This window comes from Strix uralensis, chromosome 17, assembly GCF_047716275.1.
Source record: "Strix uralensis isolate ZFMK-TIS-50842 chromosome 17, bStrUra1, whole genome shotgun sequence".
Taxonomy (NCBI): domain Eukaryota; kingdom Metazoa; phylum Chordata; class Aves; order Strigiformes; family Strigidae; genus Strix; species Strix uralensis.
In genome coordinates this window covers 8,201,656-8,226,783 of record NC_133988.1, presented here as the reverse complement: position 1 = coordinate 8,226,783, position 25,128 = coordinate 8,201,656, and the positions used below count along the sequence as shown (strand labels likewise).

Below are 25,128 nucleotides of genomic sequence, written 5' to 3'. Positions count from 1 at the left end.
TTGATGTAGACTAGTCAGTTCAGCAAAGAGGAAAAAGTGTTTTTATCTGTACTCTAGTAAGGTGGCTCCATGGCTTTCAGAACTACTTAGTGTCCTCTCTCCAGAGAGAAATTAAGCAAATTGAAAGTGTAAAGACAATGTTCTAGAGTACAGCAGCTGTTCCTTTCTTACCTTCCAAAAGGTAAATGGCAGGCTTGTTGAGTGACATTCACATGCTTTTGCTACCACCAAACAAATTCCAGTTTATGATAATGATCGATTTCCACATGAAGTGTATTTGCATGAAAGAATATGTACTCTCAGAAAAACAAGACATCAAATATAGGAGTGGCAAACAGTTAGGGAGTTTCTCTGATGCATGCGTTTTATAACAGTTTACTCTGATAGTTGTGTACACTGATTATATTAAAAATGTGAAGTAATAATATGTTGTAGTCAATAAAGACTGTAATGGATAATCCTACCAAAACCGCAGAAATCTCATTGTACCCTGTCAACCTACCCCTTTATTTTCCTGGAAGGACAGCCTGTGAAACAACTGATAGATCAGTTAAGGAAGAAGTGATTCAGCTGACTAAAAGCTACATCTGAAAGACAAGATTCAGCAGCTGACTGTTAAACAGAGGGACTGAAGAAAAGGCAGTGATGAAATTCATAAGCCAGGCAGCATAGGATGACTCCTCTTACTTTAGCTACATATTAAAAAACCCCAGAACCCTGAATCCTTAGAAAACAAAACCAAAAGGAACCCTTTTAAGCATGTCAAGGTTTTCCCAGGCTACGGAAACAGAACAGCTGCCTTGTGTGCAATTAGCAGCTTACATAAAGAGAATCACTACAAATAAACCAGAAGAGTCTCCTGGAAAGACAGAAGCAAAGAAACTGTAGAGGACGGCTTTATGGACTTCAGAAAATAATCATGCAGGCAAAGAAAACTGTTGTAATCTCTTCCTCCTAACCTCAGGAAAAAACTAGATAAGACTATAGGCAAGGAGACTTGTCCAGAATTATAGTATTACACATAAGCAAAGTGCTACAATTTGTTATTATTAAGACAAAAGAAGAAAGACTCTCCGGTCCACAGAGCAGAGAAAGAACTGAATTACAGAAGGTGTCTGTGAATCTCTCAACTCAAGTAGAAAAATGCACATGGGATGGAAGGGAAGATTAATGACAAAGAGAGCTCATTAAAATGACAAAAAGCCCCTGCTGACTAGAGCAGAAACAGGTTAAGCAGAAAGAAGAAACATCATTAGTGAGAAAGGCATCAAGGTTGAAGCTGCAAGAAAGAGGTTTTTGGCTGTTAGCAGTGTTTTCACCAGCTGCAGAGCTGACCAGGAGCATTAGCAGGGCAGAATAAAAGAGACAGCGGAGAGGCCAGCATTCTGCCTCAAGTCCCCGGTGCAAGGGACAAAGCACAGAGACTGACTGTACTCTGGTGAGGGCAGCCGGTTCTTGCCCTGTGGCAACAGAACACATTTAACAAAGCAGCTATCCTACTGGGGGGGGCGGGGGAAGAACTGCGAGTCCACTATGCCTGTTCAAATAATAATCGGTAGAAGTCAAAGCACTAGAAGAAGGTAGGCTTCTCAGCCAGAACTAAAACAAAAGAAGAAAGAATCCGCGAGAGCAACATAATGACAGGAAAAATTGTCTTGGCATTTTGACTAAGCAGAGAATAAAAAAACTGCATAACAAAGACCCAGGTATGTCAGTCAGTGCTTCATGCCTTGGAGAGACAGAACAGATGCTACTAAGAGAGAAGGAATAACCTCCCCACTAAATAAATAAATAAACAGAATGCTAGCATCCTATGTATATATTTAGCTTCCACTTCTTGAAAACAATGTTCTTGCAATCTGTACCAGGTATGCTTTTCTTTTTTTTAAACAGAGATGGCTTAGAATTGGATGAAACTATGAAGCAGCTGGGAAGATCTGTGAGGATCATGTACATATGACCATTTACTAAGCAAACGAAATGACACCCAACAGTACTACTAATATAGTGAAATATCTGAAGCTGTGTCATGGAAGAGTCTGTGTGTGTGTATGTAGCTATTTGTATAAAAGGAAAAGGAGAGGCTTCCATTAAGTTTAGTTGCTAATGATAAGATGGTAGTTGAAACAGTTGCATGTCTAGAGTAACTGGTAAAATCCTGAAACAAACAACAACGTGCAGTTTTCCTCAAAAAAACCCTCTCTCACCATCTTCCTTTCAAGTATCTAACAATTCTTGGATGTTTAATACTTGGAAGTATTCACTATGTAGACAGAAAAGCACAACTTATAAATAATATTGCTGTAGTGTGTTAATGTTTTAACCAAGTCAAAGGAGTAGATTCTCAGCTAAACTAGTACACTGAAGGTGCAATATACTAGTTGAGAATCTGTTTAAAATAACTTTGACCTCATTTTCTGGCCTAGGAAAAATATATAGTCATGAGAGCTTTTATGAAACTTATTTCATTTACAGAACTGCAAAACAGGTCAAATTGTTGGATGCAGATAATCATGAAAGCATGTGAAAATCTTTCTAAAAATGTCAGATACTATTTTAGAGTATATTCCAGCCTGTAGCATGTCAGTATACATTAGTCTCATTCATGGGAAAGATGCCAGGCTGCAAAAGAGAAGGCCGGTATCTTTATTACCCAGAACTCTCACTGGAGAGAGATTCCAAGGTAGTAGTTTTCAGAGACTCTCAAATCTAATCTTTCGCTGAAAATATGTAACAAGAGACAGTAGTTAAGTCAAATGATGTACTTTCACAAGCTTTCATTCACTATGTGATAAGTCATACTTAAGGTCTCATTTAAGTCTGTAGCATAGCCTAAGGAAATAGAAACAGCTTTAGGTTCTGCACTTCTGCCCTGAGCCTTTCAGCTGCTTAGGACAAGCTATAGGGTTCACAGACAAATTGTGTAACAGAGACTCATACATTTATTTCCTGGAGATGGAATCTATGATCCAGAGGTCAAGATCATGTTTAAGGGATAAAAAAGAGAAGCTCTTGTTACAACCTGTAGGACTCTGAGCTCTAGAGATCAACAGCTCACTGTTATAACACCATTAAAGAAAGAAGCCAACAGCATTACCACTGAAGATGAACAAACTTTCTATTTTCTTTCTTCCAAAAGTGTGATTTTAAGTTGTTCATTTTCACAGTATGCTGTGTTGTGAGTTTATGTGCAATAATCAACTCTGTAAGCACGCACATGTACATAGCTGACACACAGACTTGCAGAACAGCCCTAAAAGAAACAAGTTAGTACAAGTTCAGCATTCATCAGACAAGGCCTAACATGTACTAGTTCTCTCTCCAGATCTGTTGTTTAAACTTTAGATGTGGTATTAATACACCACCAGAGTTCCCTTTAGGTTATGAAAAAGCATATGCTCTGTCATACAGACTACCATATTCTGCACTAGGAAACATTGCAGTGGTATGCTGGTTTTAAAATCTTAAAGAAATTATAAGAGTACTCACCAAGGTCATATTGTATTATTTTGCCATACAATGAGCTACCTTCTTTTTCATGACCATCTTGTGTTAAAACATTGTCTTTTATTGCTTTAAATTGCACATAACACAGAGCTACACTCAAACATGTTCTTTCCTGCTTCTATCGCACAGTCGTCGTGGACTTTACTCCATTTCTTTTATGAAGGGGTTAATGCCTCGAAGGGATCTGATGTAATAACAGCTGCTGAAATCCCACAGCAAGAGTTAGAGGTGACCAGTCCAGCAATACTGTGCATTAGGAAAAGCTGACAAGTAGCAGTGGGAATGTAAAGCAAACTGATCACGTAGCCAGTATTTAGAATGGACCAGCATATGAACAGCAAGGACTTTTCTTGGAATTGTGACAAACTTGTATGGCCAGCAACTGGTTTACATTTTGAAGAGGGTATTTTTGGTTTGCTTGGGTTTTTTTTTTTTTAAATGAGAAAGCTAGAGCTACTATAAAAAACAAAGTGTAATTAGGTGCAACACAGTATGCGACAAACACAGTTGTACCACATCAGATCAAAGTAACGTAAGCTCTGCAATCTCACTCCATCAATGGCCGACAGCAAATACATAATGTAAAGTGTAAAAGGGAACATACTCTGATGCTTCTCCACTAGTCTGTCTCATCCTCTATGGATTTGCCACCATGGGACCCTAAAGCTGAGGTAGCATTCAATAGCTTTTTCTTCTATTAACTTGCTTGGTGTTTTTCTAAGTCATGTTATCTGCAATATCTACAGTGCTCTGTGGTACCAAATTCCACAGCTTAACAATGCTGCAAGTTAACTGCTATGTCCTTTCACTCTGAGCATGCCACCTGCTCCTTTCATTCCCTCCCCAGCCTTTTTAATAGGTAAAAGACAGTGAACAACTGTTCTCCATTCACCCTCCCTACGCCACTAACAATTTTATCAAATTCTATTGTACTCTTTCTTTTCCTCAAGCAGTATCTACCAGCAGAGGAGATTTAGGCTAAATAGTTCTTCCTGATATGGAGAGAAGTACCTTGAAGTCCAGGTCTCCTCATTTTAAAAGAATATCATAGGAAGAAGTGTGATAACTATTATCACACAGAACTGAAGACTCAAGAACAACAGAAAGTTACGGAATGGCATGTTTTCTGTTTTATTCTCTATTTCTGTTCTAATTCTTCACACCTGGTTTGCTTTACTGAATGCCACTAAGCATTGAGCTGACATTTTCCAAGAATCATAACAGCTCTACGATCATCCTTCTGTAGTATTTAGTACAGCGCCCATCACTAGAAATGTAAATTAGGAACATTCTCTCTCCAAGTAATTGCTGTGCACTTAATCAGCGCCGAGTTTCATGTGCCATTTTAGTTGCCCACTAACATGAAGTCCTTTTCCAACAGTGAACAATCAACAGTTTAACAAAGAAATCAAGACTTGAAATATATAGTTTTGAGTTTACTTTGTAGATAAACACAATTTTGCTTCAGATAAGTATTTTCACCTAGCTTTCAAAGAGGCTGTTTCAAAGTCAGCCTCCAGATGGAAACAGTGATGCACTCATTAAAATAGCAAAACAGAGTTCTTAGTCACTCAAATCTTAATAATTATTTTATCAAAGCCAATAATGTTTTGGCAATCTTTCCAGGATAAAAATCATATTAATCCCCAGTAACAAAACCACATTCATGGTTATAGCAGGTAGTTTATGAAGACCTTGGGAGCAAAATCTGTAAGAAATTTTAACTAACCTTGAGATCACAAGTGGTGTTAAGCAGCAAATTTGAAGGTTTGAGGTCGCGATGAAGCACATTGGCTGAATGGATATATTTTAACCCTCTCAGAATCTGGTAAAGGAAATAACAAATGTGGTCGTTGCTGAGGTGTTGAGTCTTTAAGAGCTTGTAAAGATCTGTCTCCATAAGATCTTGCACAATGTATCTGTAAGGCATCAGATGTAAGGCAGCAAAACAGACCTGGTGTCATGTTAGATATCAACATACAGTACCCAATGAAACTTCCATAACAATTTTTCACTCTTATTTGTCTGTTTCATGACAATTAGGAAATGATGCAGTTGTTTCTTGCTTTACAAGTTTTGAATCAAACCAATCCTGTTACATGATGCAGCCCTTTACAGAATTAAGAGGCACCAGCATGCGGTCCTCTCAAATTAATCATCATAAACCTCTATTTGTTTATATTAGAGCCTGATTTTTATTGGAATCTTAATATGATCAGATTCCTACCCTGCTTGCCAAGAAATAAAGATTGTTTTTTAGTTTAATGAGTAATAAGCTTCTGAGATACTTGCTTCCAGTTGCATAAAAACATGAAGGTAGAAGATCTGATCGTTTCTGATCAGTCTTCTCTGCCACCTCTCCACTTCAAAAACTCAGCAATTGTTCTCCTGTACTATATATTTATCATGCTACATTGAACACAACAGTCCTTTGCTTACCAAAATCAAATCCTAATATTTTTAGTCAGATGATTTTATTTTTTTTTTCTAAGGTTGGAATGAACATAAAGAAAAGGGATTTTTTTTCTGCTTTGGCAGGAATGAGTTAAGTAAAATTTTCTTCTCCCTTAATTCAGTTTGGCTGCAAAACCCTTGAGGTGTAGTTCCATGATCACTTTTCACTGAAATAGGATTTCATTAAAACACACTACTATCACCATTCCAGTTGGGCGTTCCCATCCTCTCCTCTGGGTATTCAGAGTGGATCACACAACTAGGACATCTTTTTAAAGGCAGCATGCACTTACACTAGTCAAAATGGCCACAGAAATGCAACCTCAGAACTCCATGTAAAAGACTCAAATAATACATTGATAATTTATGAACTGAAAACATTTGACCAAGATTCAATTCAGTTTCTGCCTGCATGCACTCATGCCTTTATTGGGCAGACATCTGCAGAGACCTGCAAACCCAGTAAGAACCAATGCATGCAGACTTGGGGAAATTAAGCTGGCTGACTCTAAACTAGGCCTTGTATCTCAGGTAGAGTCCCCCAGCTAAGACTACTTGAGAAGTTAGATATCCACAGGAAGTTGTATCCACACAAAGCCAAATTTCCAATGAAAGAACAATTAGTAAAACAAAAAGGCCAGATTTGCATATATTAATCAAGCATGTTTACCTGCCCATGTGCAGTTTCATACTTCCCACATACACAGGAAGCACTGCAAATCTGGGGGGTTGTGTTTTGCTTATTTTCATTTCCCACCCCCCCCCCCAAGATGTATCCAATCTATTCTTTATGAAAATTTTCTCCTCAAAGCAATCAGTTCTAACAGCTCTATTAAGAGCAAATACAGTTTTAGGATTAAGTGACTAAACTAAATCATCTCTACAATGTTGAGTTCTTTGCCTTGGAAGACAGAAATTAACATTTTTTTCTTTTCCTGAAAAAGAACAAACAAAACTAATGTTCACCTAAATATCAAATCTAACTACGTATCTATAAGCTGATCAAACACTACGAACTTCCCTTTCAATTTACAGTAACAGAAGCCAACTTTTATTAAAATTTAGTAAGAGGATGAAAAAGAAATAATCAAAACAGAGAAGGTGGCAACCATTACTCACTACGCAGAGTAGCAACACTTTGAAAGGATACACATCTTTCATTTGTTCAATAGTTGGAGCTCTGATAATATCATTTATTCCAATAATATTCTCATGCCTGAAGCGCAGTAGGATCTTAATCTCTCTCAGAGTTCTCTGGCAGTACGTCTGATGCTCAAAAGGACTGATTTTCTTTATAGCAACTCGAACTTTGTTGACATTATCATAGGCAGAACTAGAAGAGAATCAATAACATTAGTTATAAGTAATATTAAATTCATTCAATTCAGAAAGCAAGAATGCGAATTCAACTGAATATAGGGGTGGTGCATTTGTTTTACATGTAGTTTTATCAAAAGAAGAGAGGTGACAGCAGCACATATCTTTCAGTTTGATGAGCGGACAAAATACTGTTGTTCTATCACCAGCCTATTTGGGTCAAGTCATTAGCTTTCCCAACTGATAGAAAGTCTGCTGATTCTTGGGTACCTGAACAAAGAAAGAAGTATTCATCTTCTTTATCAGCCTGTAGAACAAACAAGTTTGAGTCTTTTTCTATATGCTGTAATCAAGAAGTTTGAGAGAAAAAGTTCATCTTGAGTTAAGCCATTCACTTTGGGGTGCAGAAAAGCCTTCAGAAATCATCTTTCAAGCAGCATAATTCCACATCCTATGTCTAACTCCTGCAAGTAATTCCAATTGTCACAACCTTTACTCTTCCATCGAGCTACACTGTCGGCACCTCCAAGAAGAACAGACATGGAAGAACAAAAGGGATGGAGAATTTGTGAAAACACCTTTCCAAGTTCAATTCCAACAATAACAGTTTGAGAAAAGAAAGAATGTATCCAACTACACACATGAAGTGAAAGCAAGCAGCTGTACAAGGAGGTAATATGGTGATTGGGACCCATACTAACACACACACGCTGGCTGCTACATTTACAGCACTGTCATTTCAGCTCAGAACAGCATTCCCAGCTATACCAATAAAGCAGTCTCAGTATTTCTGTTCAAAATGCCTACGCATTTATGAAGACTATCATAGCCTGAGTCTAATAAAAAGGCTCAGTAAAACATACATAAATTTTGAAAATTTGGACTCAGGTTATTATTTAGTAAAAATGTTATGAATCCTTACAAATTTTAGGATGTTTTCTATAGTCTTGCTTATATGCATGACAAAGCATCTCATTATAATAATTTCTCTTTGTATTAAAAGTGTATGGTAATTTAATTACTTCGAATTTAAATGTATATATATGATTCTTGTTCCTTTCAAATTTCTTTTTGCTCACTACTGCATTGTTTGAAAATTAAAAAATAATCAAGCCTACATTTAAACATTTCTGTTAGCCTCAACTATTTCATATAAAAATATAAACAGACTAGCCAAACAGGCTTTACATTCCACCAATTTTCTATAATTGAGTCCCAGAACATTCTCTGAAACTCTTAATTGGCCTTACTCTGCTGAGATGTCCAGGTATTTGGTCACCAGGTAAAGCAGAATGAAATATGAAAATCCAATTAGAAAAGGACACCTAGAAGGAATTCAAATGCCTGACCACGCCAAGGTGGTTCTACCACTAAGCAGATCTATGGTGCAACAAGGTGGTTTTGAGACAGTACTGTTACCACTGTATGCAAGAGTGTTTAACATTTCTCACTTTCATTATTAAAAATGCCATAGAATTTGTGCCACCAGTAAGATCTTCATACAGCTCATGCCTATGTAGTGACATCCTTTCTGCATGATTTTTCCGCAGAATCACTTTGACCTGTCTGCATCTGTAACTCCAGTCTGTAACCACAGACAGACTGCACAATTTATTTGCCTCTGGAAACACTGAACTCAAATGCTCCACAGGGTGCTTTGAAATTCCACACGCTAAGCAAGTATTCATTACAACTGTTGCTATTACATATGTATAGATAACACATTAGCAGTTCATAAGTCCCAAAATAGATAATAACAAAGTGCCATAAGTGGAACTTGGCATAGCCTTCAAGAGCACTTCGTCTACAGTCATTTTCTTAGTTAATCACCTGCGGTGTTTACAATATACCAGTAAGGTAAGTCACAAGCAGAAAACAAAACTAGTAATAATTCTGAAGCATGAACAACCTGTATTTGGGAAAGAAAATAAAGAATCCTATGGACCATTTTATCATTATAAACAAACCTCCTACCTCCTTCTTTGTATTGACTTAAGCATATTTTTTTTTCCCCACAATGCAGAATCTTGCTTCCTTTCAAAGTACTGGACAGCAGCAGCTATGCAGAGCAGAAAAAGGCAAAATGCCAATATTTACCAATTGATGCTGCTTAAATAAAAGCTCCTAATCTCTTACAATATTCGATAAATCTTTAAGTTATTGCTTCTGAAGCAAAGGTTGGTTATTGATGAAAAATATATATATCTTTCCTTGTACAGATTCAATTAACTTGAATCCATCAATTAAATATATCAACATTTCCTCTCTTGTAGCGGTTTCACTTATAGTTCTTGAGGCATTTTCTTAGAAAAATGTTTATGCTGTTATTTAGAAAAGGATGGGTAATTTTGCTTTCAGATGGTTCAACTATAAAACACATGATTCAGTGTGGAAAAAAGCTGACTATTTGCAGGAAAGATGCAATCAATTTCCTCTCCAGTGTACATTCTGCATACACTCATTTTTCTGTTCGTATCAGAAGATCTCACCACACTAATGTAGCTAAGTGTTACCACTGCAAAGCCTCAGCTAAGGAGAGCAAAACCGAAATACTACCTAGTTGAAACATTAAGAGGGACACTGGATTTATTTCTGTCATCACGCTTTCTACAATACGAGGTTTTCTGTAACTTGATTAAACATATGCAAGATTATCTCAATTCCTATGAGCAAGAAACTAATCATACAAGTAGTTAAGTATACTTGCTTATGCATAATATTTTAAATATCATGCATAATACAGGTACACAGAGAATCTGTATTATAAAGTTAAAACCATTTCACATTCTCAGAGTCATAGCTCTCAAGGCAAACACAGCTTTGAGTAAACTCTGTGACCCTTTAAAATACAGTGCTTGTTTCAATTTGGCATGCACTACAGAAAACTGTAAAAGCTACGTATGAGACTGAACTTCAGTAGAACTGAAGAGTCATGTGTTCTCTCATGCTCATATGCTACAATCAGACACCTATTTGGCCTGGGAAACTATACAGCAGTACCTATTTCACTACCTAGGAAACACTGTAAACTAACAAAATTGGGTCCTTTGTAGGTCAGACTGAACCATTTCCCAAAGCTTTCCCTGTTCCTCACTATCTCCATCCAACCACCAGATTTACCCACTACTCTCCAGAACTCTGCTGAAGAAATACGCTGCTCATACACAGTGTCCATTTGTAGTGTTTGCAAATGAAACAACTGTAAAAAATGCAAATCCAAACTCTCAATGCATTATCTCACTGCAGTTAATGTAACAGCTTATCACTTAACTGAGGATTCATCTTGCTCAGCCTTAGCTAGAATTAGAGATCTAATTTTACAACTAATAATCACCTGTGCTCCCCCTACAGTCCAAAAAGGAATAGCTCCACATATACATCCCATCCACCACGCAGCGCATCCTAAATTTAGATTATTTGCATTCTGGAAGTGCCATCCCAGTGTGCACAGTCTAACCTAGTTGTCTAGACTGTCAGCTTCTACTAAATCTCACAACAACTGTTTATATTTTCACTGAAGCAGTTAACTGGGACGCCTTCTAAAAGCAAGAACCTTCTATTATCTAGACTTTTTTCCAGAGAAGATAAAAATCTGTAAAGTGGGAATAACAGTTCACAGACTAACAACTTTTAGAGTGCTAATTTATAGCTTTTAGTTTCTAATCACTAATCACATGCACCAATCACTAATCACTACAGATAGAACCTTCCCTTTAACAGTCTCTGTGTTATTCACATTATTATTAATCTAGCTACTGACACTAAATATTCAGAAGGAAGGATTTATTTCCACCCCAATGATGCACAGCTTCACAAGCTCATGCAAGTGTTCAGCTGTGAGTGTTACTTATCTGTAAAGTGCTAAATTTAAATACAGATTTTGCAACTGCCCAACTCTAGTATACACAACGTTATTCCTATTTCAGCGTGTGGTTACTATCCTGTGACAACCTGCAACAGCACCATTATTTAGATACTTTTAAGACACCACATGAAAATCAATACAAGCCCTAGCAGTACAGTTTATCATTCCTAATATTATCTTGTAAATATATAACAAAGTTTTGACTTAGTAAAGCATCTTGCACAGCTGTACAAAATAAACAAATGAGCATTTATAACCCAAGAAGTTGCACCACACAACTTTAAAGCCAGTATTTTATCCTTCTGCTGCTACAGTACCAACTTCCTTTTTACAAAGAAGTCCGGGGTGGGGCTGCTTCCAAACACAATGACCAGAAAGTGCACCGCAGTGTCTGAGCAGGGTACAGAGAACAGCATACTAATTGCCCAGATGAACCTCTGACATGTAGCCCCTTTCCCATTAACTCCTTCTTAAGGAAAGAAAGCTTTTCACCGGACAGATCGGGATAAGTGCCAAAGCTTAGCTCCTACCCACAATGGCTGCTGCATGTTCTTCCATCCCTTTCTATTCTTCACATGTTTCATTTCGGAGCAGAACTGGAACAAGTGAGAGCATGCTGCAGCTGCCGGGAGGAAAGGAGCCAGCTCCTGGCAATAGTTACATCCCACAGAGGGCTGTTTCTTCATATAACCATTGAAAAACAACTGCCTACTCTGTCGGCACCCCCATCCTCAGTACACTCCTCTGCCACGCTGCCTGAAGGCTTACCCCATCATGGGATATTCTTCCAACACTTCTAGGATTATTCACCTTATGGCTGTTTCACAGGCTGCTCTCAGCATACACTATGTACACATAAAAATACACAATGCCACCGGCAAGCATCCTAATTACAACTCTAAATAAAAGACTGATTTGAAGTTTAAAAGGGATGTTTTATCAGTAGCTTTGTGTTGCTGTGGAAACAAGATTCCAAGGGCATATCCAGGGATAAGAATCTTGCTGAAATATTGAATAATTCTGCTTGCAACCAGGAAAGAAAAGTCAAAAATAATTTCCAGCAAACAAGCTGATCTATGAAGATCTTTAATCTTTTCATTCAGTCTACATTTAGTTCAATAGCAGACATTTCTACAACATGTTGACATTTATCAAGTTACAATGCAAATAGCTTAAACTTATTTTTAAGACTGCTGTAAGTAAAATAACACAGTATTATGATATAGCAATAACCAGCAGTACCATAACAGACTGTTCACTACAATTTTTGGGGGTGGGGGAAGGTGGCGTTCTGGGTGCAGATTTGCGGAGGGGACTGTGGTTTCTTGGTTGGTTGGTTTTTGTTTGTTTTTTTTTTAATATATATAATCATCAGATATTAATCCTTTCAGATTCTTCAGAACAATTAGTTTCTGATTCTAGATGATTAAAATACAGGGAGCAGCTACAGTGTATTATTCTTTTACCAAAGAGAAAAGACTGGAAAAAGAATAAAAGTAGTCAAAGACAGTTTCAGATTTGAAGACATCCAGTAATGTCTCATTTTTATACTGCTGGATATACTTTTTGTCCCCAACTGTAAGCACCTATGTTTACTAGAAATATTTGTTACTTTGTTCCATTTATTCGTAATATTTTTGAAAATAAGTATATTATTCATTCAGCGTTTCTTATTGGCACTAACTTACAGAATCAGCACCTGGTTTTAAAAGGAATAGGTGCCTATTCATATTAAGATATATTTGCCTTGTTTTAACAGACCTCAGCTTATGAAAAGACAACCCATGTTCTGCTCAGAGTTTTCATCTTGATTTATTAGCTTTCTCTAGAGGAGGTTCTCAATAATGGCTTCCCAGTAGTGAATTCAGGAAATAAACTATAGAAACAGGGGCATCTTAATATGCTTCTATTTTTCCATGGAGAACCATTAAAGATTTAGTTTAATTCCTACCATGTTGGAAAGCTAGTAGATCCATGAAAACAGGAAGCTACTTAAATATTAGATTCTTAAAAACAAACAAACAACTCAGTCTTGAGGCTCTAGTTGCTTTTCAAGCTACAAAGAGATTATAATTGTAATAACACAAGCACCATGTACTTTTTCATCCTACTCGGAGGGACAAAAGTCAAGTAAGTTGTAATTCAGCACTCTTGGAATTATCTATAGGTATGCTACAGACACTCTTCATTCATTATCAGAAGAGAGCTGTACATATTACCTTCTGTGTCTTTGGAAAACATGCATAAGCACTAACAGCTTATAATGAAAGAAGAGGCCAAAAAACTTGAATTCAAAATTGAGTTGCTTCAGAATAAGCTTAGATAGAAGAATTACATACTGACTTGCCAAAGGTTTGAGCGTTTAAGAAATGGACCTCTTTCTCATCATCTGTTGATGAATTCTCCACCATTTGTCGAGCGTGTCGGAAAACTACCTCAAATTGTAAATTACAGGATGACCTCAGGTTTATCTTAAGTCTTGTTTTTGTAGAAGAAAGAAAGAGAATATGCAGTGTTGTGACATACGGCTGACAACAGACACTGAAAGCCACTGACAGTTTCTTCCCATTTTCTTGCATCTCATGCAGCACAGGAAGACTGAGCAACAAGACAACATTAAAATAACTACACAGTAGATGTGATCCAATTTGCAGTAGTATTAATCTGCCCCTACCTGAAAATTCTCAAGTTACATGCTATTTGAAAAATCTTGGTTTTGTTTTGGTGTCATTTTGGGGGTTTTTAAGCAGTTTTTGACTTGTCAGGATTCTAGTATCAGTGAATAGATTATTGCTTTGGGGCTAAGAAAATACGAATTTGTTTCTAAACCTTTTATCATGACCCCTCTCCAAAGCAACTGTCATACTTTACAAACTCCTCACAAGTTTATCCATATGCCTAACCCTTTTTGTCTGTTGCTCATCATCAAATGATCACTGCTATGGCTTTGTTTTGGTTTTATTATAGAAGATACCTAAACAAACTATTTTTGTTTGCATTTGTTATAAAGCTGATTTTTTTTTTCTTTTCCAACAAGGGGAAAATTAAATATAATTTCTAAATCAGTGTCCTTTATTTTATTGCAAGTCCGTAGCAAGGTGCCCAAGTAATCGCTGCGGACTGCTCTATCATGCTTTTTAACCTCTGAAGCTTACCGGGTCAAAATGTAACTGCATTACCTTCACCTTTATCACCTACTTTTTCAGTCATCTTTCTCACAACAGTCAAAATCAGTCCTAATAGTAAAGTTTTTTGGTACAATTATGCCAAATCTTTCCTCCCATGACAAAAGTGAATAATTGATTTTACTCTTTGACAGTTTCTGATCTACTACAGGTTATTGCCCTTCACACCACAAATTCTTAAGGCGCTTTTGTAACCTCCTACAGGAGATTTGTTTTCATATATCTACTCAAACAAGGTTACAAAGGCACAATTTTAGTTTTCAGAACCTGTAAAGTAGAATCTGATGGAACCTTCCAAAGCACTACAATTTTAAACTATTTACTAGGTACATAATAATGACTTAATAGTTTAATTTCTTAGATCACTCCTAGTATTTTGAAAACGAATAGCTAGCTGTGCAAAATGGAGTCTGTTAAATAAATTGCTTTCGCCAGAAGCTCAGTCAATTCATAATCCCGGGTGTGGCAGACCAGATGATTTGTGTTTCGTTAGCACCTACTAAGCAGAAATACAAAGAGCAACAATTCTAGAACTAAACCTTAACATTACCATTAGAAAAATTTTAGCTATTTCACCCAAGGTTCTGTATTGTTTGGCTAAAGATGTCATTTAACTTCATGGTGTTTTGACCAATCTTAGTTGTCCGAAAAAAAGAGATCACTTATCTCAATCTCTTCTAATACGTGTTTTTCTTTCTCTACCTTTAGCTGTGAAGCACTGACTTCAAATCATTATACATGCCTACTCTACTTTCTGGTCTTCAAAAAATAGACAACTCTTACATATCAGTATTTCATCTACTTCTTGCCCTCCCACTTATCCTCCCCATTTTAGAGGTTTACAGGTTCTCCACTGCCAATATTTCCTTTGATAGCATCTATGCCAAATTTAACATTTAGTCAAACTTCACTCTTACGTTTAAAGGCCCTTCGGCTATCTGAGAAATGAACCCCTCATTCCAAAAGCACCCATTGCTTTTGAGAAGATATTATGCTATTAAATTTCACTATCTTTCGTCTCTATATATAAACTCAAAGACAATTCCTGTGGGAATCAATTTCAGGGTAAAATTGTAAGAGCTTGACAACATCTGAGACAACCTAAGGGCTCAGTAAATTTAAAGGAGTGGTTGTGGTTTACCCTCCTTTTTGTGCCTGACAACCCTGCCCCTTTCTCACTTTTTTGGTTGGAGCAGTGGCTTTATTTGTGTCAGTTCAGAGAACTGAAGCAGCTCAAAGTCAAAGCAGCTTATGAACAAGAACAGTAAAGAAGTCTTTACCTGTGTATTCCTATTCCCCTTCCTGTGTCAGCACTATCACTCACAGGGTTTTGCGTCAGTCACATCAACTTACCACCTTTAAATTTTATTTTTTATGAAGTAACTTTTCAGCAAATCAGTTTTCCAGCACAGTTAATTACAGCTGTGTAAGCACCAGCACAAATGTGGAGGAAGGAATGACATGACCCGAGGCATGGAAGGAAAGGCTGACCCTTTAGAAGCAGCACAGCCTGAGATCAGCACAAGTCAGCCATGGAAACCACAGCTTAAGTGTCTAGGCCCAACTGTCATGAAAGCTAAACCTCCACACAAGCCCATGAAGTGCTGACTTCCTCCTCCTGTGCTTATGGCTTCTCAAGAGGCAACAAAAAGCCACCAACACAACGCTGGCAGGTCAGTTACGTACCCAATGGTACTCCAGAGCCTGGGAAACTGCAACCACCACCACCACCCTAGCAGCAAAGCAGGCACTGTCAATGTGTCTAGGAAACATTTCCCCTTTCCGAGAGACAAGGGAGAGCACTAACAGAGCTGTGAGTGGTAACAGTATTAAAGAATCCCCTGATGTGGTTTACTCTTTTGTCTAATAAAGTTCTAATTTGACTTATATCCCAAATAATCCTCCCAAAATCAGCTTTAGAAAAAGGAAAGAGCACAAGATCCAGACAATTACTATATTTTTCAATAATTAGCTTATTTGATTCCACATGATATAAATCTTCAGAAGAGATAGTTCACAGTATTTCACTCCACCAGAAAATAAATAAATCACTGAACAAAATAATTCACGCATACTTAGAAGCAGAGGTTTTCCTAAACCTGTAGAAACATAAGTGCAAAGTGAAAACTATCACAAAGCCCTAGAGAAAGCAAGCTCATTGCGACTGTCCACTCGGCCATGTATTCCACTTGCAAAACAAAACAAAACAACCAAACCACTAGCAGCAAGTGTGCATCTCACCACTATCAGAAGTTACTTCCCTCTAGTATCAGCTTACAAGGCATTTTTTGCATGTTTTTTCCACCTTTTTAAAAAGACTTGCCAACAGTAAACCCTAGCCCTTCAACATATTAACAGTTTTGTGTTTTGTTCAGACAGGGTATCAGCATTAAAGACATGTTGGCTACTGTAACTAAAAGGAAGATATGTCACAATTATGAAACACTCAGAAAAATCCAATATAAAAGTCAACCTGAATGTCATTTGAGGTACTCTGCACCATCCAAATCGCAATAAAATCAGGCAAATTCCGGACCAAAGCAGTTTGGGGTGTATTGATCTGCGGTGCTCAAATGACTTCCAAGTTTTACTCAGGACATATCAGCAATATCTGGTGGAGCAAACTGCCTTCCCTCCAAACAAGCCAGAAGTAAGGTACTGCAGTGACAGCTGCTAATTTTAAGAAAAATGGCAAAATGAAGTAATTGCATATTATAAACTGTAAGGCTAATTGCAAGTTGCTGGTACTTAAAACATACCCACAACACAGACGAATTACTTTCTATCATGTAACAAAAACTCTCATTTGCATTCTAATCACTACAGAGTATTTCAGTATTTCATGAAAATTCTCTTAAAATACAAAAGAAGAACTTCCAAGAGAAGACATTTTCCCTTAATAGAACTTCGGTTGTTATGATTTTAGGTACTGCTAAACAAGATAGATAGTAAAAACACATGCACAAGTCCGCTAAAAACTAGACTGTCATGAAGATTCTGACCCAATCGAATAGAAAGATGTTTCTATTAAAGCCTTTCTTCAAGCCATATATACATATATATACACACACACACAAATCGGTATTTCATCCACCACTGCTTGGTGCAGCCAGGGCACTAGAAGCCTCCCGGGTAGAAGCCGGGCTGCAATCCCTTCTCAGGGGACGGGGCTGCCTCTGCGCTGGCCCTACCCGGCGGAAAGGGGTGGAGACAGGAATGCTCTCTGAAACAGAAACTAACCTGCTGCACACCGATGGAGCACGAGAAACCTCGTCTTGCCAAAGCATCGACCAATCTCTTATCAAGTAATCCCATCTGAATTAATGACATTTATTACTACTTGCATCTTATTAATCTACCTGGTCAAAGCTGATAACGAAGTAATATATATTTGGCTTTTAATGTACCTTGCAAAAAGATGAGTTTGAGAATAGCTCCTTCACACGCCCAGAAGTTGTAATAAAGCAAAGGAAAATAAGCTCCCTTCTGAAAAGGAGATTTATTCACAAGCAAACAATTGGCTTTAATAACTGGACTAGCAATTAAGAGAATCTAAGTTTTACACAGATAAATCACCTGAAACAAACTACACTTCGCTGCATTTCACATACACTATTAATTTAATTTACCTTACAACGCAGTAAAGGGAAGTTACATTCTAAAATATGTTTATGGCTCCATACGCTTCATTTGAGCGATTTGAAAATCAAAATCAAGTAGAACTGAAATCACTTAATAAAATATTGTGGGGTTTGGGGTTTTCTAAAATACCTCACTTTAAGTGCAAGTAAAAATATTTTCCAGATTACCAGAACAACATCCAACTTCATCCACTAGCAGCACCTGCTCACAGCAGTGATGGCTAACCATGGACTGGGCTGCCTTATTAAGTGCATAGCCAGCAGGTCAAGGAAAGGGATTACTGCTGTGAGGCCACATCTGGAATACTGCACCCAGTCTTCTTCTCTACCAATACTGGAGCAAGTCCAGCAGAAAAACATTAGGATGCACAGAGGGCTGAAGGACATGACATACAAGAAAAAAGTTGAGGAAACTGGGTTTGTATAGGCTAGGAGGGGAAAAAGGTGGGGGCGGAAAGCATCCAATTGCTCTTTTAAGTTACATAAAGGGGAATTGCAGAGAAAACTGATCCAGACTCTTCTCAGAGGTAAAAAGTACAAAGGACAAGAGGCAATGGTCACAAGTTGCAGCAAGGGAATCTCTCATGTTTTTAAGGGCAAAAGTTTCACTGGGCAATCAGCTTAACACTAGAACCAGAAGCTACCTAGAGATGTTGTGGAATCTCCGTCCCTGGCAATTTTGGAAATATTGAGTGGACAAGTGGAGAAACTTGATCTAATTTTGACATCAGCCCTGCTTTGAGTAGGAGGTCGGACTACATAACCTCAGGAAGTCCCTTTCAACCTACATTATGCTGTGAAATATTCCACAGCACGATGTCATTAAATATTTTTATTAAATATCAAATTGATCAGTTAATTTCATTTGTAGATCACAGCTGAAAGCTATGACAAAGCATCAACATAAAAAAGCATTAAAAAAATTACTATGTTGGCGAAGTATTCGTTTTCAACTCAAGTTGAGCTGTACACCTACTCAGTTGGTAAGGATTAACTCTTCTGTGAGCTGTAGATTCTCACTCCTAAACAACGAGCTCACTGAATTAACAGAGCCTGGTGTCCTACAAATACACATTTCTGGTCTCAGAGTACCAATAAATCCACCTGTGAAACTGGGGCATCTATCATGTCTCTTCGGGGGACTCTGACTTATATGTGACCTCCTGATGTAGTCTCCTCCTCAATGGAGAAGCATATAGGATCTCTTCACTCTAGAGAAATACCCATTTTTAAAAAACTTGCAGAAACTTTCCATCTTTAAGACTTCTACCATCTGTCAAATTCGATGGGAGGCAAGCAACAGGTTCAAGAATCATACATAGGGGTACACGAGACTGACTGATGCAACCACATACAGATACTGTGAAGATATAAAGCCTTATTTCCTTAATAAATCATGTTTAAAAAAAAATAACACAGGTTATCTCTGTTTCTGTGGGCTGGACCATGCTATGTTAAGAAAATGTCTGTTTATTTATAAAAGGCAAGTGTTGCTGAGCTGCACTCTTCAACTGTTAAGCCAGTGTCCCATTGCTTTGGGCAGACAGGAAAAGTTGCTACCTCTCATCTTCCATAAATCTTACCGAGAGCTCCGATACGAACAGGCCTCTGCCCAGCTTGCCGACCACCTGCCCCATCACAGGGGAGAGCAGGGAAAGCAGCTCTAATTGCTCCTTTCCTGCTTCCACGTCAGGTTAAGCAAGTACTAGAAGTCTGAGTGACTGAAGGGAAATGCTTACCTCCGCCTTCTCCCCAGAGGGAAGAAGCCGATAACTAGCCACCAATCACGCTCCCTAATTCTCTGCTCTGATCCTCGCACTAAGGAGGACGCATTAGGGTTGGCTAACGTGTATCAGCTCCCCGTTCTCCTTATCACACAGACCAGAACACGTTAATTACCAGGTATCGACACCCATACACAACCTGTGCTCCCTAAAAGCACAAATAAACAGGGACATGAATCTCTACACTTGCTCTGCCATTAAAGAGTACTCTCTCCAGATTGATGCAATAGTTAACAGAAAAAAAATTACAGGCTGTTTCTGATCCTTGCCAGTAAGCAGTCCACCCCAGATCACCAATCTGACCCTCACCGAGGGATGCAAATGCTACCTTTTTGTGTAACTTGGACAGTCTTGAAAGAAAATATTACACGGCCATCAACCCCATCAATTTTTTTATTTTCATCTTTTAATACAAATATCTATGCCTTGCAAATCATTCTATTTCTGATTGTTTTTCTGTTTTGAGTCTTTGTGAATACACTTCTCAGATTTTTTTTTTCCTCTAAAAGTAGGGCTCTTCTGTGAGACAGCAGAAAGGAGCAGAACTTTGAAAAAACTATTGCCAAATATTTTAAATATTCTTTACAGTATTACTTTAACGTTCATCTACTGACTACCTTAATTTCTAATATCACTCTTGTATAGCGCATGAATAACACAAAGATGTCTTTGTAATAACACAGTCAAATTCAGGCCAAGAAATGCAAGATTTGAGCTTCAAGATCGTGTTCTTCCAACTGCATTCATCTCTATTATTTATATGCAGTTATTTGCAGCAGTGATAATACTTCACATTCACATAAGCCTGATGACAAAAAGGGCTTCCAAAAAACAGAATATAAACCAGAACATCCCTATCACATTCCCACTCACCATTTCTTTCCAAAAAGATTATTTGTTTTACACTGTCAAATTATCATCCTTGCCGAATTACCACTGACCAACTGCATGAAGAACAACTCACACTGGAAATTTAAAGCTCAACACTATTATGTTTTTATTGCTGTTTCAGTGTGTTTTAAAAGTATGGCCAGTTAACAGGTTGTTTGGGTTAGGGTTTTTTTGCCAAAACACCAAACATTTCGGGAGGAGACAATCTCAAAAACCTTTCACATTTGATTGCATCTAAAAGGTCGTTCTGAAACTTTCAGACTTGGTCTGAAAGTCGGTCCCAGCTGACTCTGAGGTTGATCACCCCCTATCACTGAAAGAAAGGGCAAGTCACAAAGAACTTCACACCAACACCCCTCAAAACAACTCTTAAGCAAAAGAGAAGGGGAAGAGAAAAAAAAGCAAACAGCACAACATTTGGATAAATTAATTCAGAGTAACAAACATGACTGTATGACTAAATAATTGCTTAAAGAATGTCCTGCAGTCCTAGGAAGTGCTGAGGATTTTAGCTAAAAGTTGTTTGCACTGTGGTCATCCCCTAGTTTCACATGCAGAAATACTGAAAACAAAAAATAGGTTAGAAAGGGACACTGACATGGATATTCACTTATTAACCACTTCAGCCCCAGCAACAAAATTTCTGAGTAAGATGCAGGCCTGTATGAAAGGAAGAACATTTTTGGCAGAGTTTAACTGGAGAACATTAAGATGGGGGATTGCCTGATAACATGCCTTTTCTGCTTACGAAGCTGAGAAAGTGCAACCACAACATAGCAGTAAATATACTGCTCTGTTAAGTTTATTTTTACTGAAAACCTGATTGTGTTAAAAATGACTGCACTAGGGAAAATAGTTAAATGCCTTTAAGGTTTTCAAATCCAGATGAGAGAACATTCGCGTACAGCCTATTCAGTCAACATCTTCCTCTATTTCCTGTGCTGTTATTTTATGTTGTGATCAATATTTCTCAAACGTTATTCTCTCTGCTGCAAAATCAAAATGGAAGACTGACCGTAACAGCATTATCCTAAGAATACTTAATTTGCCCCTTTATTAATATAATTAAAAGAATTTTATTGTTTTCAACTCCCTAGTCCAATAACCCAGAAACATGGGAATTAGGAAAAACAAGGAAAAGAGTGAAGGATTTTAACAGTTAAGTCACTTGTTTTCCATATAAAAAGCACAATGCACTTGTAAATAACTAGCTTCTCCCAAGTCAAACACATTAGCTGCTGGTCTGAAACAAAACCACCAGAGCCTGCTTTGCTTTCCTTCACTACAGTGTACAAATTTAAATGGATTTTGCAGTTGCAGGAAACATCTCCCTCTGCACACTCATAGCTTGCCCTCTACTCCACCCCCCAAGGGAGAAGCTTCTGCAGATCCTCACTGCATTAGCAATCAAAGCAAGATAGGAAACATATAGTATTAAACTGCATAACCTATACATCTGTTGATAAGTAATGTTATTTAATCATAGCAGCTTGTATGTTAGGCACTACAATACATTACAGTTGCTATGACATTTAACTACAACAAGTGCATCCAACACTTTCCTTATCAAGTTTACAATATAAACTGAGACTTTGTTCCCTGTCGTTTCACACACAAGGCAGAAGAGCAATGATTAAGAGCACAACAATCAAATTTAGTATTTTGAATTAATAATTTTAGAGTAGAAAACACAGCAGCTAAGTGCGTATTTCAGCTAAACCAGATTTGGATTTTTTGTTAGTAATTTTGTATACCATTCATAGCAGACAATGTACTAAAATAAAATTTTAAATAAAAGATAGCCTTATATAATTTTAGAGGGGAAACAGTCTCCATATAGAACTTAATAACATACCATTTGGAGGGGCAGAAAGTGGCCCTGTTTCCCCTGTATCTGCTCACTAGCGTAGAGACGCCAAAAAAGGGCATCAACTGCCATCGTACTGCTGCTTGTAATCTCTGATCTGTGGCGAAATATTTTAGCTTTAATATGTTGTCTGATAAACACACTTTTAACACCCCACTGATACGAACTGGACTATACACAGCATACATCTTGGAAGTACTATTCCCAAGTACCTTCCTAAATCGGATGGCAAGGGTAAACCAGTACAGTTAGTACTGAGATTATCTGCACCAGTTTACTTGCTCTAGATCAGATGATAAAATACACCAATAATAAAATACAGCCTGTACCATAAGCTACATTAACAAGTTTTCGACTGGATATATTACTGTGATTTCTAACAATAAAACAATAACAAGGATATTTTTAACTGTAAACAGGAGTTCTGATTTACATTTTGAAGGTTCTTCCCACAGCAAAAAAATGAAGGCCGCAACTCAAAACTTTGTGAGAGGCTCATCTCCCAGCTAAGTTCAGGCCTAGATGAAAGCTTCCACCCTGCAATACAAGATGACTTCATCTTAACAGGCCAGCACAATTCAATGACTATATGCAAAAACCTATACCTATAAAAATCTGTAACAGCTGAAGGCTGTGAAGAGCCCTCGCTGAGAAATGCACTAGTTTACAAAAGATTAAGCATCAGAGAGAGGAATTAATGCTGATAAAGCTTTCATGAAGTCATAGCCTGTAAACCTCATTTAGTACCTCTGGTCAAAAAACATGCTGAAGAAACAGAAGCAGCATTGAAAAAAAGTTGACAAAACGATAATGAAAAAAAGTTTTTCATCTGCATCCCATAATTATTTCAGAAGGGTTTTTTTTTTTTTTAAAAACCTATTTTACTAATAGAAGCCAGAATATGAAATCCTAAATAAGGTCACTGAGGATGTCAGATTTATAACCCAGTCAACTAGATATACCATCACACAGTATCATCCCAACTCATTTAGATCGCTAAAAAAATCCCATCTCGCACTCTTAATCCGGTTACTTCACATTTTCAGTATTTTGTAGTTCATTCACCTCGCTCTTTAACACTGATATTAACCAAAGCAAACGCACAAGATCGCTTTTTAGTGAGACTTCGTACAAGCCTCTATGCTACAAAATAACCAAGAGCTAGAACGGCTGAAGAGAACTTTCACCTGTATACATGTTAGACTAATCTGGCAAGCTGTGCAGCACAGACAACACGTCCTAAGAAAACCCAGGTAGGGGCAGCAACTCGTAAGCACAGATTCACTTTTTTTTTATCAACCGTGACCTCAGGGACATGCAGCCAGGTGAGCCTTCGCACGGCACAAAGAGAGACGCGGAGCTGGGAGCAAGATTTTACAACCTTTTCGCTTTTACGAACGCCTGCAATCCCACTACGGAGACGAAGAAAATAAAGAGAGCGACCAACTCTAGAGGCAGGGACAAAAAATATTCAAGAAAAAACCCGCACGACCGAAAGGAAACGAGACGTTCAGCTGCACCCATCGATGAAGGAATTTTGGGCGGGAGGGGGGGGCAGCAGCGAGGGAGGGGAAGGGTGATGCCGGAGGGACACCCTCAGCAACACGAAGGGAAAAGCAGAGCTGAGGAGAGCGAGGCAGAGATGCTTGAGCCCCGGCTTCCCCTCCCCCGAGGGCAAGGCACGGGCCTCTCCCCCCTGCAAGGGCGGGCCGGAGCCCGGGGCCGGGCCCCAGGGAGGCTGCGGCCAGGCAGGGCGGCGGGGAGGGAAAGAGGGAGTTGTTCAGGGCAAGGGCGCTGCCCCAGCTGGGCTCGGCAGCCGGCACTCACCACACCATGCCGTAGGCCCCCTCGCCGATGTAGGAGAGGTTGGTGTAGCGGGGCCCCACGTCGAACACTTGGCCCCGCACCATCTCCGGGCCCCCGGCGTTGGCAGAGCCGCCCGCAGCCCCGGCCCCCGACACCGCCGCCATGTTGTCCGTGCCGGGAACCGCGGTGACTGCGTGCGGGGGGGGGGGGGGAGGGGGGGGGGCGGAGGAGGCGGGGGGGGGGAGGAGGAGGAAGGAGGAGGACGAGGAGAAGGATGCGGGAGGAAGGAAAAGAGGCGTCGCCCGCTCCGCCGCGCTCCCGAGCACCGGCCGCTGCCGCCGGCTCCGAGGCCCCGTCAGCGCCGTCCCCGCCGCGGCCGCTGTGAGGAGACGCCGCCGGCCGCGCGCGCGCGCATCGACCCGGGCCGGGGGGGAGGGGAGGAGGGGTGGGGGCTCGCGCGGAGGGAGCGGCGGGGGGCGGGGCCGGGCGGGGCCGGGGGCGGGGCTTGGGCGGGGCCGGGGACTGCGGTAACCGCAGCCGCTGGGGAGGGGGCGCGGCGGGCGGGTCACGTGGTGGGCGGGGTGGCTCTGCGGGCGCGCGGCCGCCCGGCGCCATTAGAGGCGTCAGGTGACGGCGGGCCGGGGGCAGGAAATGGAGCCCGCGAGGCGGCGGGGCCGGGCCGGGGGGCCGGAGCCGGGTCCGGGTCCGGGTCCGGGCCGCCGCCCCCGCGCGGGGAGGCTGCAGCACGGGCACTGCTGCCGCGGGGCGCTGCGCCAGGCCGGAGCTTCTGGGCGCCGGGAGAGCATGGCGG

The 25,128-nt window shown here is 39.5% G+C and overlaps 1 protein-coding gene across 1 annotated transcript in view; it reads right to left on the bottom strand.

The window, feature by feature from the left end:
• Window positions 1-24,699, bottom strand: part of MAPK1 (mitogen-activated protein kinase 1) — a 37,563-nt gene extending 12,864 nt beyond the window's left edge. The window contains exons 1-3 of the mRNA XM_074887660.1: window positions 24,339-24,699; window positions 7,112-7,294; window positions 5,237-5,426 (exon numbers count right to left, since the gene is read on the bottom strand). Of these exons, the coding sequence (XP_074743761.1) occupies window positions 5,237-5,426; window positions 7,112-7,294; window positions 24,339-24,481 (516 nt within the window). The 5' untranslated portion in view covers window positions 24,482-24,699. The remainder of the gene's footprint in view (window positions 1-5,236; window positions 5,427-7,111; window positions 7,295-24,338) is intronic.
• Window positions 24,700-25,128: the final 429 nt, after the last annotated feature.